Here is a 17,536-nt window from a genome sequence, read left to right as displayed (position 1 = left end):
ATTTAAGTATTTCAGATTTTTTATGTATCATTAACAAAAAAAAAAAAATTTCCTTAGAAGTATATTTTTGGGTCCATCACCTTTCAAATACCTACTGACCTAAGAATAAAAGCAGGAGAAAGATCTAAAACTCTCAGAATGCAATTTTTCAAGTGTGATGAGGTTCTGTACAACCACCATAAAAATATGTGAGAATGCAGAGTCCAATTTTTTCCTCTGGAGAGAAAACTTAAGACAAAATAGATGTGTTAGATCTTGAACTGGTCTCCTGATTTTACAGTGATCTAAAGCATAACTAATACAAAGCTACCAGTAACAAGCCCCCAAGGGAGTGTTGTACTTCATGCAAGCTGCTAAACACTATGATGTTACCTTCTCACGTACCTTCACAAATCTTGTCACTTTGTATTTCTTGCATCCTTTAACATATTTAGTGTCAGAAGATACTTTGTATCTTTGTACATTTCCCAGTTAAGACAAACACTTTCAATCTGAGATTAGTCTCTCAGATTTTGTTGGAAAACAAGGGCAGCAAAGATTAATAACTAGAATGTAATCAGAGCAGTTGTTTGACTGTAGCAGCCTCAGCAAAATCCATCCGAAAACAAGCCTACTGCTGTTTTCCTTTTTTCCCCCTGGATTCAGAGTTGGAAAGTACACCAAAGAGAAGAGGGTTATGTCTGCAGTAACAAGAGCAAGATCTTTAGTTTGGTGGTACTTAGTATGACTGGAGAGCCTTTGGGCTTCCTCCAAGAGGATGTACACCAAAATCTTAACCCCCAGAGAGTTACAGTTCCCTTCATACCTGAAAAACACCCTCATTCACTGCAGCTTCTCATTTGACAGACCCCAGACAAAAACATTCTGTCTACAACCAATCACTCTTGAGGATATGGATTATTCCACTGAACAAGAAAACAGAAACAACAGAACTGAAAACCGCCCCCAGCAACCATGGTTTAGCCCAACCTAACAGAAAATAAATGGTTTCTGACACAGGGGATGGGATTGTCTAGACTTGTCATTTAGAAAGGAACATTTTAAACATCAGGAAACAAAGATCTGGTAAACAGAACCCAAAAGTATTCATAAGAGTAGAACATTCTTCTTACTTCCCCTTTCCTTGTCATATACAATACTAAGGTAAGGGAGCCTTGTCCTTTATGCTACATAATAAAACATCCTTCTTGAGTGTGCACAACCTTGTGCTTCTTGTGTGGTAAACATTACAATGGAGATGCCCCTCCCGATAGCTCTGAAGTGCAAGTTCTCTCCAGTACTGGCAAGCAACAATCACAACAATCGCCGTTATTCTGTGCATCGCATTACAGGTTGGTGGGTTTTTTTTTACTTTTTGAAGGTCTTATCTGCACCATGTATCTGGGCCAGTTCCAGCTGATACAACTGATGTGGATCATGAGTTCATATAGAAAAATTTCAGTTTTGCTCATTGGTGTCTTTCACATGGACAATACATACAGGGAAAATAGGGATGATGATGTATTTGACCAGCTCCTAGTATTGGATTCAATGATTAAGAAGTAAGATGGGCTATGAATTGATTTAGAAGATATGGGTATATAAAAGCTTTGAATGCTTGATGAAGTTTTTTTTTTTTATTTTTTAATCAACGTAGGTGGAAGTAAACATTTATTAACATTTGGTCAAGTGTAGTGTAACTTGCATTTGTATTTTCATTGTTATTAATGGAGGTATGTAGAGATATACAGAAACCTTGAGACAGTTGTTTTTCTATTGCATACAGACTAGCAGTCCATTGGAAACAGAGGATGAAAGCATGAAGGTTAGATCGTAGAGGGTGGCAGTTCTTCATGCACGGCTTTTGTTAATCTTGATTTTTGTTTTGTTTTCAAAAATAAAAACATGGGAAACCAAGATCAAAGGATGGTGGACAGGAAAGGTGACATCATCAGCCATAAAAACACCAGAAGTGCCTGAACCCCCTCATTCAAGTCCAAAGGTGCTAGTTTCTTCAACAGCTGTCAGCAGCTTTTCATACAGCATAGAATATGAGGGGTAAGGTGGAAGATCCAAACGGTTGAAACATGTGTGTGCCCTGCAAAAAGAAAATATACTACATGTTAGGCTTAATCAAAAAAACTTGAGAAAATAAGAACTGAGAAAACTAGTACCTAATGAGACTCAAGACATTCAGGTTCATTCAAAATAAAACTTTTTAATTCCATCAAAATATGAGGTACTGAAATGTATGTGCACATGCACATGAATATGTTATATAGAAGACACAAGCTAAATATCAACATAAGATCTGATATTCCTCCTTCGGGTGTTGCAGGGATCTTGTACGGATCTTGATGGAGAAGAATGTTGGAGGTCACTGAGGAGCTGGGGTTTAGGGCCTGATAGAGAAGTTCATTGCTATAATTTTGGTTGCTTCAAGATTTTTTTTAAAAATGGCACTCATCTGTATATCCAACATGAGCTGTCAATAAGTTTTGCACTAGTGCACAAGCACAATGTGATGGAATATAGTGACAGAATGGGCTGAGCATGTGTTTGCAGTGAGGCAGGCCTGACTGCTAAAAGACCATTCAGGGATCTGCTAACTGAGGAAGGAAGGCTGCTGAAAATATTCAGCAAGTCAGCTGTTGGCCATCTGCTGCAAGTCTGGCCTTTAAATGTTATTTATTTGTAGTACCCAAGACAAAAGCAAAATATTCTCTGCAGAGCAAGCTGCAAACTTGATGACCATCTCTTTCCCCAGTTTTACCATTACATTTACCTGATCTTATATTTACATTGGCAGCATCTTCAAAAATGCCATGGATTGGGTTCCATTCGTGCCGCCACCCTGTTGTAGCTTTTCTGGCAGCAGCAATTAGATCCAGAGGCAGGCAGCACTTCACTGTGGGAGGTGCTATACAAATGTGCAGTGAAGAAACAGTCCCTGCCCCAACAGTTCAGCCATTTCAACTGACTGAGAAACTGTACAGCTCATTCAACAAATGAACAGGTGAGGGGCACATTTTCAGTAAAACTGGTTCAGTTTTTTTTCAGTCAGCTTAGAGTTTTACATGATGATAGCAATATTTCTATTTCTTCTTGCTCACTGGGATAAATGTGAATTGACAAAACTTTACAGAAGGAAATGTAGCCTCAGTGGCTAAGAATGTCTGAGGTTAAGGCCCCTGGTATTTTTAAAAGCCATGGAATTATTTTACTTTGAGCTCTTCTATCTCAAACTTTAAGTCAATGTGATTTCTCTTACACTGAAGCAGCAGAGCTATCTTGGAGAAAATGACATGAAGCCGTGCTAGTCATCTCTTAGGCCACCCACAAAGTGGGAAAGATGTAATGCTAGTAGATGGGCTGGCCTGAGACTCATAGATTCAGAGGAGGAGCTTTATCAAGCACCAGTGGTGAATCATTAAAAGCAATCAGGCAACTGAAATAGCCAGAGGCACGTAATCTTCACTGCATTACAGAATTTTAATTAGGAGAGCTTTTACCATCCTTTTCCCCCTTCTGAATGAAGATTGTTAGCTGGTTAGTCTCAGAAGAGAATACAGTAAACACAGAATTTGTGGAAATGAGCTCGGAATGCCTGCGTTAGTGAAAGAAGAATATTAATAAAGCCATTATTTAATTAATCTCTTGAAATTAAACATGGCAGCTCATGTGTATTATCCGTGAGTATCCCTGCAGTATTTATTGTTTATCTTAACAATCTTTGGCAACATAAGTTGTTTCTAAAATCCATTGACAATACCAATCAACCAGTGGAAGTTAATTAACAGAAGGATTCTCATAGTCCATTCAGAACATGTTTATCACAGGCAAGACAGCCCCATGCAGAGACAGCCAGTCTTGAGGAGGTCAGGTGCTGGGCTCCAGAATTGGAAGTGGTACAGCCATGGTGGCTCAGGTGTGAGCTCTTCTAAAGCAGTTTTGCAGAACCAGACCTCTGTATGGTACTCAACTGTGGCACATTTAACTGTTTGAGACAATAGCATCTCAGACATTGCTGCTGTGCATCCTATTGTGTGGTACAGCCGTATCCACAGCCACTGACTCTGGTGCTTACTTTCTTGCAGACATTTATCTTGACTGATCATTGTCCATCTGATTTCACATTGGTTGTGAAACAACATTGCAACACTGTTGACTTTTAGTCATCCTTGACCTAGACAAACTCAAAAAAAAGATCAAGTCTTTTTCTTACTATGAGGTTTACATATGTGGGCTCTTCTATAGAAGGTCTCAAGGAATTTATTGTGGGGAGCAAGGAAAGGAAAAAATGTTAACATGTCTACAAACACTGAAAGATTTTGCTAAACAACAATCTTGTGTTCTCCAGCTCAACAACTTCACAGAAAAAAATCCTTGCATTTCAAAGAAAGGTCATCAAATTTGAAACGAAAATAGCATTTCAGAAGTGCTATCCAGGTGAGGTTTACACTTCTACCTACTTATGGTGCAAACCACAATACATTGCTAAGGGCAAAACCTGAGCTCATATTCTGGTTTGTGAAACAAATGTGGATCTACTGCAACTCCAGTGATGCCTGTGAAGCCCACTCAATCTTCAGTAAGGATAATTATGTGCAAAACTGTCTGGTTTTCATCACATATTGTGTGATACTGCAGTACACATGGCAATTAAGAATCAGTGATACTTTCCATAATGCCCACTGTTGTCGAACTGTGCTCCATCCTCCAAAGGGGTAAATTTCTCCTGAATTATGTTTGCCTCCAACTACTGATTCCAGTGAGAGTGACTACAGTAGCCATAATCCAGGGAATATTTGCCACACATATTGGGGTGAAAACATCACATCAGTAGTGCAAGAAGTAGTCACAGCAAAGAGAAAATATTTCTTCTCTTGATTTAAGCCTCCTACCTCCTAAGCCTGCTGACATTTGGGAGGGTGTGCAGGGAATGTGAGGCCTGGAATAAGAATTACATTGTTAAGAGCTTTTATGGGAAGGATTCTGGCTTCTCCAGAAGAAAATGCAACATAAAGTAATGTAAACCAACTCTGACCCTCGTATGCCCTCATCCTCCAGTAAGTTAAGTAGTAAATGGACCACTTAAAATTTCATTCTTCCTGGCAGTCTGTCTTTATTGCTTAATATAGTTTTGGTGGGCTTGAACCTTTAATCTTGCTCATTGTTCACATTGTTCTTTTCTTTTAAGAATTCTTTCTAAAAAATTATGAGTATAAGCTTTTAAGATTTTTGCATTCTTCTTTTCTTTGTCACTTCTTTTATTCCTCATAAAGATGAGAATCCAAAGGCAGTAAAAATGGCCACAGAACCCCCTGCTATCTTAATTATAGCTTGAAACTATCTACTAAAGTAAGGCTTACATTCTAACATAATCATGCCTGCCAGGCAGAAACTGGGCAGCTCTCCTTTTCACCTTGCTTTCCTTAAATGAGCCCAAAAACCCCCCTTTATCAATCTGAGAACCCACAAGTAGCAGTTTTTGTTCCTTTTGCCTGTAAGAGGGAACACTTACATGCTGTCTGGGAATCAGTGTTAAACAGATGAATGTAGATTTGTAGCTGATACTGCTGTTGTATTGAAAAAAGATGAAAGAGAAGATGGATGGCATGTAAGGAAAGGTAAGAGACAGCAAAGTCCATGCACTCAGTCCATTGGTAAAGAAGGAAATTATGAGAATAAAATTTTTTGTAGTCACACACAATCTTCTTTTAAAAAATTGTTATATGGGATTCTGTGGTGATTAAATACTTGATCATCCAACTGAGAAGAACAGAGTTCTCTTACAAAAGATCAGATATTTACTAGCACTGTAATCTGCATCATACATAACACACACTACACTGCTGAATGAAAATCTCTTCTCATGAAAGGGTAGTTGCAGCTCAGCACTGTTGGGAAAAGTGACCTCATTGTGTCAAATGTGATTATTTGAATCCCTGGGATACACACTGAGGTCCTTACTTACTTTATACTCAAACAGGCATAATCTTGGAGCTGGCAGGAGTTTTTGCCAGGTGAGAAGTGTAACCACAAGGTGTGACAGTGGCATTTGTAGGCACCAAACACTTTTTCCAGCTGAGGATTTAAGAAGAACTGTTGCCTCCTACAGTTATAGTAGAAAACACTGCTGGTTCTTCACACAGGTCTGTTTTGGGCCAGGAGTTCTGCTCCCATGGTACCAAATGAGGCTATACTATTCCAGGTAGAAAACCAGTGGCTTTTCGTTAATGTTTGGTGGGGAACAAGAACCCATTCTTGCAGAACTGCTACTAAAACTGATTCCATTTACTAACCTACATGACACAGAAGAGGTGAAGAGAGGATTCCTGCTCCAGAAGGGGCTGTAGCTGCAAAAATTCTCCAACCATCTCTACTCTGGCAACCAGTTAAATGTGTAACACCTTCATTTTGGGACAAAGCTTTCCATATTATATAGGAAGAGTAAAACTCAACATTGATGAACAAGTGATTGAACCTGCTATTTTATATGACAAGTTATACCAGTTTGGAAGAACCCATGATGCAGATTTACACTGATCTGCAAAGGTGCCAGTCTCTTTGGAACCTGCTTTAGGGTCATTGTCTGGGATTAGAGCAGCATCTCCAAGCTGTATGGTTCCTCAACTTTCTAACATATGTGATCTTGAAAGTAAATACAGATTGGAAAAATGTGTCTGGCACATGTGCATACTCCAGAAATAAAACAGTGGTGTAATCTTACTCTTCTTAGTCTTAGATGAACATATTACAACACAATTACCCTGTTCATGCAGGGAGCTGGTAGTAATGAACAAATCCACCAATTTAGAATGAAGTTACTGGATGTTCAACCTTCCTGAAAAAGTCTTGCTTACCCTCAGTGCTTTCAGGAAGCACTCTAAGTGTCATGTATTATGGTTATTCTTTGAAAAGTGTTTCATTTTAGAAATTTACACCCTGCCTTTTTTACTGGGCTTGCCATGTTGCTGTTACAAGTGCAAACAGCACTAACCTATCCAGTTTAGGTGTTAGCACATCTCTGCTCACTGTAAGCAAATGGTAGTTGCGTGCTCCATTGCCCAAATGTAAAGGACATTTTCCTAACTACCTCATCTGGAGCAGAAGTAAGGGAACAGAGAAAGAGCCATGGACTCTCCTGATAGAGCTAAAAGTTCTAAACACTTTGTACAGCAGTTAAAGTGAAAAGGGAATTTATTGTGGGTTATTGTAAAGTTAGTTACACTCATGTCAAAGGGCTAAAAGGCTGACAGGATATAGCATATTACTTTTTTTAGCCTATAAGTCTTAAGTATGTAAATAAATCTAAATAAACATGGGCAAACCATAATCAGGTATTTAAAAAACAAGTTTTAAATAATAATAATTTAGTTGCTTAACTAAGGACTTAGGGAACTTCCCGGTTCAGCCTGTGTGTTTTATGCATTTCTTAGCACTGTGTATACTTGGCAGCACCCCATAATTTTACAAAAATGCAGGCAATAATTCATGGTGATCAAGCTGTGTTTATTTCCCATGAGCAAGTTTTGTTTCTTTTCCCCCTGGCTAAAATGAATGCAGGGCTCTAAGACTTCTAACAAGTGCTACCAACTTTCACCTAGAAAGGAGGCCTCTGTCAGGGAGAGCAACTCATTCAGAGATCAGCAGACAAACATAAAATCTCGAGGCTAACTGAATCTGAGTCAGAAGTAGTGCCTAGGTTCACAAAGAAAGTTAAACAGAGCAGAAAGGGGCCAATTACCTTTTCAGAACTTGACGGGTCAGGCCAGGGCATTTTCTGGGCATGCACCAAGGTCCACCCTCCCCTGTCACCCCTTGGCAGAGTCTGGGACTGCTGGTTGCTGACTGTCTGCAGGCAGGAATGTCCTTGGTAAGCTCCGAAACCCTTACATAGAACCTGACTATATAAATATACTGCAAAAGCAGGATCTGGACTACAAATAGCAAACTGCTGCTCTCAGGCTTTCTTTCTTTTACCACATTGCTGGCTGGAGCTCAGATGGCATGAGTCATCTCACTGACCTTACGTGTTTTCATCTCGTTTTAAATCTCAGTGCCCACATCTAGCTTCATGTAGGCTCTAGCTCCATACAATCTCCATAGAGTCCTTATGGTAGATGGACAAAAACCAAAATGTACAAGCTGTGACTCAGCTGAGCTATTTCAAAAGTCTGTGTTCAGGTGAGATGAACTGTTCCTTGAAAACACTTACTCCCATTTCCTGACTTTAGAGGGAATCCACATAAGATGTCAGCTCTGAACGCCTTCTGATACAGTGCCTTGGCTCCAGTTTCTGCATCTCCCACTGCATAAACACGGGCTTGAGCAGGCTTGGACAGAGAGGGTGACCAGATTTGGACTTTGCTTTTCCAGAGGACTTGAGGCGTTTGCTCAAGTCCATGTTTTATGATATGTTTCTGGGCAAACAACACGGAGAGCAAGTGATGAGAAAACTGGACCAGACCCTTTATTAATTGATTGACTTATATCTGCGAGATCTATGAGATGAAATTTTTGCTCTGTGCCATAAAAGTGGTCTCTTTTGCAGTGTAGCTGAAAGCAAATGATAAGAGCAAGAAGAAAGCATCCTTTGGAGGGCAAATGTGATATAAAATGGCCACTGTTGCAAAAGTATCTCAGAGGCATTGAAACGCTCTGTAATCCCAGTGGGGCAGAGCCTCAGGCAACTGTCAGGACATTCAAGAAAAGGTGACTCACTTCAGTAGGGAAGAACGAGTGCTGGTCACCCATAAAGTGGTAAAGCAGAACTCAAAGCTGAAACCATTAGTGGCTGTGCCATCACTCTCTTGGGTGGCCTGAGGCAAGTCCAGCCCTTTGTGCCCCTGCCCCTTTGTTCTGAAAAGGAAGATGACCCCTCCTTTGGGAATCACTGACAAGTCTGTTGATTTTGTATGACATTATAGCTCATTTGCTCCTAGCTGGCTGACTGAACTAGATGCAACAAATTGGATATTGTCACCACATGGTCTGAAGTTCTGTCACTCAGCTTCTTCATTACAAAAAAGTGGGACCATCAGAATAAATGAAGGGATTACACTCAGGTCTCTAGCCAAAACTCAGAGACAGATTTTGGCTTTCGTGTCTCTCTGTAAATGCACAAGTATTTTTACTAGCAGTTCGGAAGTAAAGGGAACAGAATCAGTTGACAGGCTCCTGCTGATCTGAATCTGTTTCAGAATCAAAATAAGAGAACCTGTGGAAATCATAATCTTAACCATTTCCAAAGATTCCAAGTAGTTTGAATTGAGCCTGCAAATCAAAAAGACAGAAAAAGAAAACACTTTTCTCTGAACATAATTACAGAAAAACAAACTGATCATTGTTTCTTTGTTGCCTTTTTTTTTTTTTTTTTTTTTTTTAGGTGTCCTTACTGTATTCATTAATTGACAGAGAGATGCAACGAAGTACCAGACCTACGTTTCTAACAGCAATTCTGGTACAAAGTCCTGGTTGGGACATACCTTGGGAGGGAGGTTATTTTCCCCCATTTCTCTATACAGAAGCGCCGCAGGCCGTTGCTCCCTCGGAGAGCGGCAAAACCCTCATACGGCACACTCGACGTTCCCGTGACGAACTGCAACAGTCGCAGCCTCTGCTCGTTGTTAAACCTCTCCACAGCTGCCCAGAACCACCGTATCACTATGTGTCCGTCATGGTAGCCTACATCAAGCAAGAAAAATAAAAATCACTCCCTCCTAACTGAGAAGAGCAACACTGAAAAATGTTCCCATTAGCATGGGGCAGTAGATATCCTACTGGAAAGATCCTGGCGTGACAATGTCTTGCTCTTCATGAGCTTCCCAGCTTCTATTTTGTCCTGGCTGTGGATACTATAATATCACTAACTCACTTTGGACCCTGAAACTCAAATACCCACTTGAGATTCACTGGTCTCTCACAAATCTCTTGGCAAGAACTGGGGTTACATGCATGCGATATTAAAGACCAACAGCAATATGCCACACAGTGTGAGTCTTAATAAGCTAACCATTTCTGGTTCCCAAGTAAATTCTCTTTTGGATTGGAACAGTGGTCGACATATGGAGAGGAGTTTGCTGCCACAAGCCCTTCCCTGGCAAGCTTCCCACCTGAGGGGCTCCGAGCCTTGGTTTGTGCCAGTGAGAGCCAACATATACCAGGCTGAATCTGTTTCGAGAGTTAAATAAAAAAATGTAGCAGGAGAATAACACTGGCGAGCAGCTGTGCTTGTGGTAAGCTGCATATTTCAAGGTAACCCAAAGGCTGGGCAGTGACCAGCAAAGACTGAAACCTTGTGTTTCAGGGGAGGATATGTGAACCTCAGGAACTTTCCACTTGTGGTACAGAACTGGTGGATTTCACATTTTTCCATCATCCAAGACAGTCTGGATAAATCATTCTTTAAAGCAAAACTACACCAAGCAGCAGACAAGGGAAAAAAATCCAAGTTGACACAGTTTAGGCTAAGGGGACAGTTAAGCAAGATCTGTAAGTTGTTGAAATGTAATTGGGAACTGTCAAATTCAGCTCCTGATTTTAGCTCCCTGCTGAAGCCAGGAGGACTTGTGGAGCTACTTTCTGTGAGGCTTAGAGTTCAGTCACAGTCATCTTAGATGACTTGTAACTTTTAGATCTAATTGTGCAAATCCTTTTCAGTCCTTAATGGTCAAAACTCCTTCTAACTCTGCAGGAATTGAATAGATAAAATCTGGATAGAAATAGCAGAAGCAATTTCAGTATTATAACACCACAACACCTGAGATCTTTATATTTTAATTTTAAAACCCCCAAACCCCCGATTTTTTTTTTTTTTTTTTTTTTTTTCAGGAGTTATTCTTCACAATAACTTCCTGGACAAAATAGGGCATTTTCCCTCAGAAAATACAGAAAGAAAAGATGGAGCATGACTTCCATGTTTTAAACTGAAACAGTCAAGATAGTAGCAAACATGAGCAGGCAGTTTACCTCCACGATATTCTGTGTTGTTCCGCCAGTCATTGAGATCTATTTCTGCAGTGCCAGCTATAACTAGCTCCAGTTCTCTGGCGTCAAAAACAGAGACAAGCCTGGAGTCTACAACCTGGAACAAAAAACACTTGTAAGCACAGTTCAGACCAGAAATGAAGCAAAGTCTTATAAACCTATGGTTCTGGCCAGCCCTTTATCCTGACAAAGTTTGAATGTTTGCATTCACATGTTTGTGTATGATAAGGGAGGGGCAAGAATAGGTGACTACATGGGTTGGTCAGCAAAGCCACAGGTTTTCACCTAGTTCTTGTAACAGCTCTGCCAGAAAGATGTCCTCAGATCCAGGTCTTCAGCAAAGATAAACTGCAAAATCCAGGGACAGCAATGGAGTAGTATCCAGGAATACCACCAGCAAGCTTGGACTGCACCCATGGACTGACTTTACTGGAACAAATCCCTGAAGACACAGTGTGTTTCATCAGATTCTCATCAAAGTGTACAAATCTTCACAATTTTTCTTTGTCAGGGACCCCTAATCCTAACCCAAAATCACAACATGGTAGAAAAAAATTTGCTAGTGCCTACTTCTCTCAATGTGTGAATGGAAAGCAGTGTTGTACTTAACTCTTGATCACAAGTAATAGAAATTATTCAATTCAGAAGACACATTTCTTTCCTTTCTCCTTTAACACTAAACACACTATATCCGAGGTCTCTGTCTGTAGAGATTCAAGAACTCCAATTCCTTGCTGTTTGTGTCTGTTTAGTAGTTCTCTAGGGTACCAATGAAGCATTTAACCAGGGTGCTACTCATTCAGATGCCTGTGGAAGCATCACTTTCCTACTTACTTCGTAGAAGCCACGGACCAGGGCCTCTGTTTGCTGGACCACTCCTCGTTCCACTCGCCACTTTACCATTCTCTCGATGTACTCCTTTTTGTTCTTTTCTGTCACCGCTGTGTTTGCCCCTCCAGATTTCAACTCTCTCTCTGTCACCTGAACAAAGATAAACAGTGGTGTAGCATTGTATGGATCATGTTGTGTTTCAAACACGAGATCATCCAAGCAACAGTACAGGAAACAACAGGATGGAGAGGCAATCACACTACTGGAATAGAAGACGGCTTTGCCTACTGGAAGGGAGACTTGTTGTCACTTAGGCAACAAGTGTTATCCTTCCCCAAGTGCTAGTAAAAGTTTACTCAGAAATGCAAACAGCTAAAGAAAGTATCATAAAATGAATACTCCCAATACACTACCTAAAACAAGACCTGTACAGCAGCCTTGCACAGATAGTCACTGTGGGAGTCAGAGTTTTGTATCAGCCATCCAAACCTGAGAAGAGTTTGTACTGTAAATAACATTTTCTTATTTTAAGCAAGAGCTGCAGAACTTCTTTGCATTTTAATAGTTAATTTAGTTGGCTTGGGTTACTAAGGCTTGAGATTGAGAAGTGATTTAAGGAATCAGTCTGGATCCTACCCAGCAAGCACATACTCCTCCTCCCATGTGGCAGAAAATTGTATTTGTCTTTCAATTTTTTTCACATTCAATTCAGTTGATTTAAAAGGAAGAATATGTTGCTCTTCTCTTCAGTTTTCTGCTGCTGTAACAATGATGTTTACCACAGACAGTAAATGAACTGTATGAATACATATTCATTACTAGTACGATTTATATTATTATCTATTTATTAGCCCAGCAGACAACACACAGCATAGGCAGTATTTAGGTCACCTTACTTTAGGGACCTATTGCAATATTATGAATTAAGAAATATTGACTGAGTCATCTAATCAGTAGCTTTGTTGAGAAACAGCAGGAACAAGTAAAGCTGGATGGAAGGAGTTAGGAATTCTTAGCTGGTTCAGGTTAAATTCCCAAACACAAATCATTGCATCACCATTATACAAGCAATGCTGCATTGTCCAGAAAGCAAGGCTCTGGCCCAGCTACCATGACGTATTCTTCAAGGCTGTGAGGCATTAATGTATATCTGCCAAACCAAAGACTAAATGTTGTCTAGCTTTAAGCATGACCATAAGTCCAGATGTTCAAAGTCTCCTGCAAAACTTCCCACAAACACCTAGAAAACTATTGGTTTTTTCAACTTTTTGTTATCTGTGTACATTAAAATACTATTAATTATCTATGACCAGAGGCTAGCAATCAAGAGCAATGTGTCCCTGTTCTGGAGTTTTTGTTCTTAGGGGCATTAACTGCAGGTGTGAGCTACAATTGAGAATCAGGTTTCAGAGTAGCAAGGAGGCATTTCAACTAATGTAGTTCATTCCTTTTACCTGATGGGAACAATTGCCAGGGCTCAGAGACAGGTTGTATCCAAAAAGAGAGCCTGGAAGAAAACTTTCTACTGGGTAAAAGCATGAGAAAGTACTTTGGGTCACAAGCAACTGTCTTTTAAGTGAAATTCTCAAATTGTCATTCAGCCCCCACCAGTAAAAATGTGTAGTGCTTGATTTGACACTGTATCTCTGCTGTTACAGGAGTGCTCTGGGTTCCAGTACACAAGAAGGCTGGAAGTGACATGGAGTAAATTCTCCTTAAGAAAGTAACAAGACAGAGGATTCGGCCTGAAAGCCTAAGAAGTTCCATACACATCAGAGAAGAAACAAGAAAATATGAAAGCAGCAGTGACTGGTACATGAAAAAGCCATTGTGGAAGCAGGACAAAAGGGCTGTAACCATCTACTATACAGCTTCTCAAGGAGACCATATATTTCTTGTTTTCCTTACCCAGCCCTTGAAATCCATCTTCCCAAATATTAGCAGAGCTCCCACTGTGATCTACACTTGCACGTGCACCAAGCAAAGCAATGCTCAGATGGCATTTAAGTGGTTAGATACTCTTGGCATGGAAGAATTTCCAACTAGGATCCATCTGTGAGCATAAAATGTGACTGCAATTTCTTTGTTATTTTGCTGTCAGCACTTAGTAAATTTCAAGAGGGAAATCTTACTTTCACTTAGGACACTTGGATTCTGATAGTTGTAATTCACCGTGAGAACCAATCTTTCCCCCCATCATTAGTTCTAGCAAGTTTAGTGTCCAGTACGTAGGAAATAAAGCACTAGAAAACAGCATCAAAATCTAGCTTTTAGTATTCTTTTGCATTTATACCACAGTATCTACAACAGATTGTGATTTTTCCTATTCTCTTTGGAGCCATCTCTTATCTTTCACAACAGACTCCTATGTAACTGTTTCCTCTTTCCTTTGAGGAGAGTATAACAAGTAATTAGTGTGCCAAATGTTACCTTCAGATGCATCAGGGTAACTCAGTTTTTATTTAACTTTGTAGTCTTCCCTTGTAAATACAAACTTGTCTCATCTGCCTTTGTGAATATGTCTATGTGTTTCTGTCTGTCTTTGTGTATTAGTCTCATATAGCCATACCTTCCAGGGAAACCACTGTACTGTGAATTCAATGTCATGCAAGCTCTCAGTTCCTAGTCCGTGAAAAACTCCTGCATTTGAGTCTGTGGAAAAACAGTGTTCTTCTTCCTACAGATGCTTCCTGCTTTAATTCTTCTGCTCCATCCTTTTCATCTACCCTTAACTCTGCTCATCCTCTGTTACCTTTTGCTATACTCAGGCTAAATTCAGTTTTTAATATACTCCCTGAAGCCTCGCTTGCTTTCTGTTACTTTAACGCTCATAGCTGAGCAGGGCTGGAATTCCTCCCCTCAGAAACTTGTCAAACTCTTGCCTAGCTCACAGAACTACGCTAGCTTTGTGCAAACCCTCCAGGAAAATGAACTGTCAAGTGGTGAGAGCCATTCTCTGGATATTCTTGTGGGCACACAGTTTGTGGTGATTGGGAATGGGGCTGCAGCCGAGCCTCATCCCTAATGGACTACAACAGTGTAGGACCTGTGGACAGTATTGAAGGCAAAGAAACATGGAATGCTGATGTGTATTGATCAATCACAAAAGAGCAGTGAGGGCACACAGGTGTGATGCATGTAAGATAAAGGGTATAAAAGATCATATTCCATCGATTTCTCTGCTCCTTTTGACACTGTTTTATCTGTTCCTTACAAGGTATCTCCATTCCCTGAGCTTCTGCAGTGCTTGGTAAGCTTGATTCTTCAGCCTCTCTAGTTTTCAGTATCTCCCTGGAGATCCTTAATCATGGTCTGAATATTGTTTTGATTCCCTTCAAGGCTTCCCAGAGACAGTTATGATCCAGCATGGTTTGCAACACCAAAGAGCACCAGGGCTTCAGTGCAACCCAAAGAATCCCACAGGAGACATTTATTCTGGTTGCCAGACTGCACTTAAGCCATTGTTGCACTTTCCCTAAGGCTGTAGTGATCAGCCAGGTTACAGAGAACTGTCTGACTAAGGTAGAGCTGAGCTGCAGAAAGCACAATAAATGGATGTACATACCAAGTTGTTAAGAAGGTGCAAGGTAAGTAAGAGACACAGAATCTAACAGGGAGATATTAGACAAAATAATGGTAAGGATTGCCAGGTCCTACAGCACCTGTCAAATGTTTTTTATCCCTCCTAACCCTCTACCCTTTAAGTCACATCAGCTTTAAGTTACATTTCTTGCATTCACCAAATGCCACATCTGTGTGAACTACACCCTGGAGAGAAGAGCTGCACTCCAGAGAATTCCTTGTGCTCATCAGTGTGTGGCTCAACAGGCCCGTAGGGGGGCTGGTATTTTATATTATACAGCCTAAGAATAAACATCTGCCTTGGAACAGGTGGCTTGAAAGAAACAGAAGGTAGGAGAAGAAAATGTTATTGAAAGGCTAAAAGATCTGTTCTGACAGAAAGATGTTCATCACGCTCAACTTTGTCAGCTTCAAATTTGCTTTTCAGATGTTTTGCATAGCTATGCTCACCTGTCCAAACACCTCCTCGTTCACTGTGAAGGTTAGGTCCAGGATATCTGTGATATTGTTATCCTTCATCCACTGCAAGCTCTGATGGAACTCTTCATCCAGGTACTCTAAGTCGCTTAAATCACACGGCCTGATTGCAAGACGAAAAAATATATGATCCTGTGACTACTGTCAGGATGATTTCCTACTAAGTGTGTCAACAAATTTACTAAAGATCCAATATAAAACTGAAGTTCATTTAGTTTTGTTAACATCAAAGACTGTTTCACAGACCCTTTTGAAGCAGTTCTGCAACTGTTTGCTTTGCATAGCTGGGCAAAAGGCCAAATTTGTTGGCTGCCTGCATTATTTGCTGTCAAAAGACCTGGGACTTAATTTTACATGGATCTTCAGGATGCCCTGCACTTCAAAGCACATGTGTCCCTTCAGCCCCACCATACTGTGCCTGGCTGCTTCCATTATCTATCATCTTTTAGATGATAGATAATGCTTCCATTATCTATTATCTATAATCTGCCAGGTAAGCACACAGGTCCGACACAGGGCAGACCAGGCAGCCTAAATTTCTGCTAATAAGGAGCCATCCCTGTCTGCTAAAAGGACAGATTTGCTATGAGCAGCCTGGTTTCTAATTCCCTAAAGTGGCAATAAGCATGCAGGGAGAACCCTAGGTTTTGGCCTAGTTTCAGACTAGATCAGGTACAATATAGATATGAGTTTTTGTACCTCAGCAAAAATAATAGTTTTAAAAACCCAACAAAGAATAACATGATAAAGAACTTAAAGGACTGTTAAGACAGGTATCTTTGCTGACTTGGAATAATCTTAATTGATGAACTGTTTAAGCTAAGCTTTATTCTGCTCTTTAGCATTTAATAGTAGTCTTGAGTTAATATTTATGGTTTTTTTTATTGTTGCAAAAACTTTGTGTACCTTGTTTTACTTGAGTCTGTTAATTAAAGGGGGACTGATTGTCAATCCAAATTAACTTTATAAACTTCAAATTGAAAATAACATATTTTTGGTACCTTACCCTTACTAAAATAAAAGACAGAAGAAGACAAAAAAAGCCATTCCCTGGTTATATCTACATGAATATTCTTAATTAACCCAAGTTATGTTTCAGAGTGAAAAGCTACTCCACCAGTGAGGCACGACAAATTATGTATTTTTGCTTAATATAACCCCTGTCCTTTTTTCGTTATTATTTTGTTTCATTCCATCAAGCATGTTCTTCAGTCTTCCACCTGGTTGAATCTTCATAACTTTTCACCAGTAGTAGACTCTGGAGTTATGTGTCAGAACTTTCTGATATGTGTTTCTAAATGTCATACTTATTTATTTTTGTCAACATAATATTTATGAATGGCAAATTCTTGGAGAAAGCAAAGAAAAATTAAGATGTGTTCATTTTCTATTGCAGACAAACAAACCAACAACAGAAAGAATGTGAAGGTCAGTGCGCTCAAAGTGACTCCCTGAGGGTGTGTGCAGTCTCTGCAGGACTCCCTGTGGGATTGCTGCTTGTGCATGGTTGCATGGTTGTACTCACAGCCTTAGCAGTGCTTTGTAGAACGGCCTTGTGAAGAAAGCATCCAGAAGGTACTGATGAATGAGAGCAAGGCCAAGAATACGACCACTGAACCTGAACCTGTGAAATAAAAATGCAGAGTTAATGAAGTGTAACTCAAGATTTCCAGTA

At 40.1% G+C, this 17,536-nt stretch overlaps 1 protein-coding gene across 1 annotated transcript in view; it reads right to left on the bottom strand.

Moving 5' to 3' along the window:
- Window positions 1-1,613: 1,613 nt before the first annotated feature.
- Window positions 1,614-17,536, bottom strand: part of HECW1 (HECT, C2 and WW domain containing E3 ubiquitin protein ligase 1) — a 74,405-nt gene continuing 58,482 nt past the window's right edge. The window contains exons 18-23 of the mRNA XM_041425204.1: window positions 17,387-17,485; window positions 15,835-15,964; window positions 11,806-11,952; window positions 10,954-11,068; window positions 9,471-9,669; window positions 1,614-2,077 (exon numbers count right to left, since the gene is read on the bottom strand). Coding sequence (XP_041281138.1) covers window positions 1,966-2,077; window positions 9,471-9,669; window positions 10,954-11,068; window positions 11,806-11,952; window positions 15,835-15,964; window positions 17,387-17,485 — 802 coding nt within the window. The 3' untranslated portion in view covers window positions 1,614-1,965. The remainder of the gene's footprint in view (window positions 2,078-9,470; window positions 9,670-10,953; window positions 11,069-11,805; window positions 11,953-15,834; window positions 15,965-17,386; window positions 17,486-17,536) is intronic.

Source organism: Onychostruthus taczanowskii, unplaced genomic scaffold (genome assembly GCF_017590055.1).
Source record: "Onychostruthus taczanowskii isolate IOZ18803 unplaced genomic scaffold, ASM1759005v1 scaffold88, whole genome shotgun sequence".
NCBI classification, from domain to species: domain Eukaryota; kingdom Metazoa; phylum Chordata; class Aves; order Passeriformes; family Passeridae; genus Onychostruthus; species Onychostruthus taczanowskii.
Note: the sequence above shows the minus strand (reverse complement) of the source record. Positions and strands in the feature narration are given on the sequence as shown.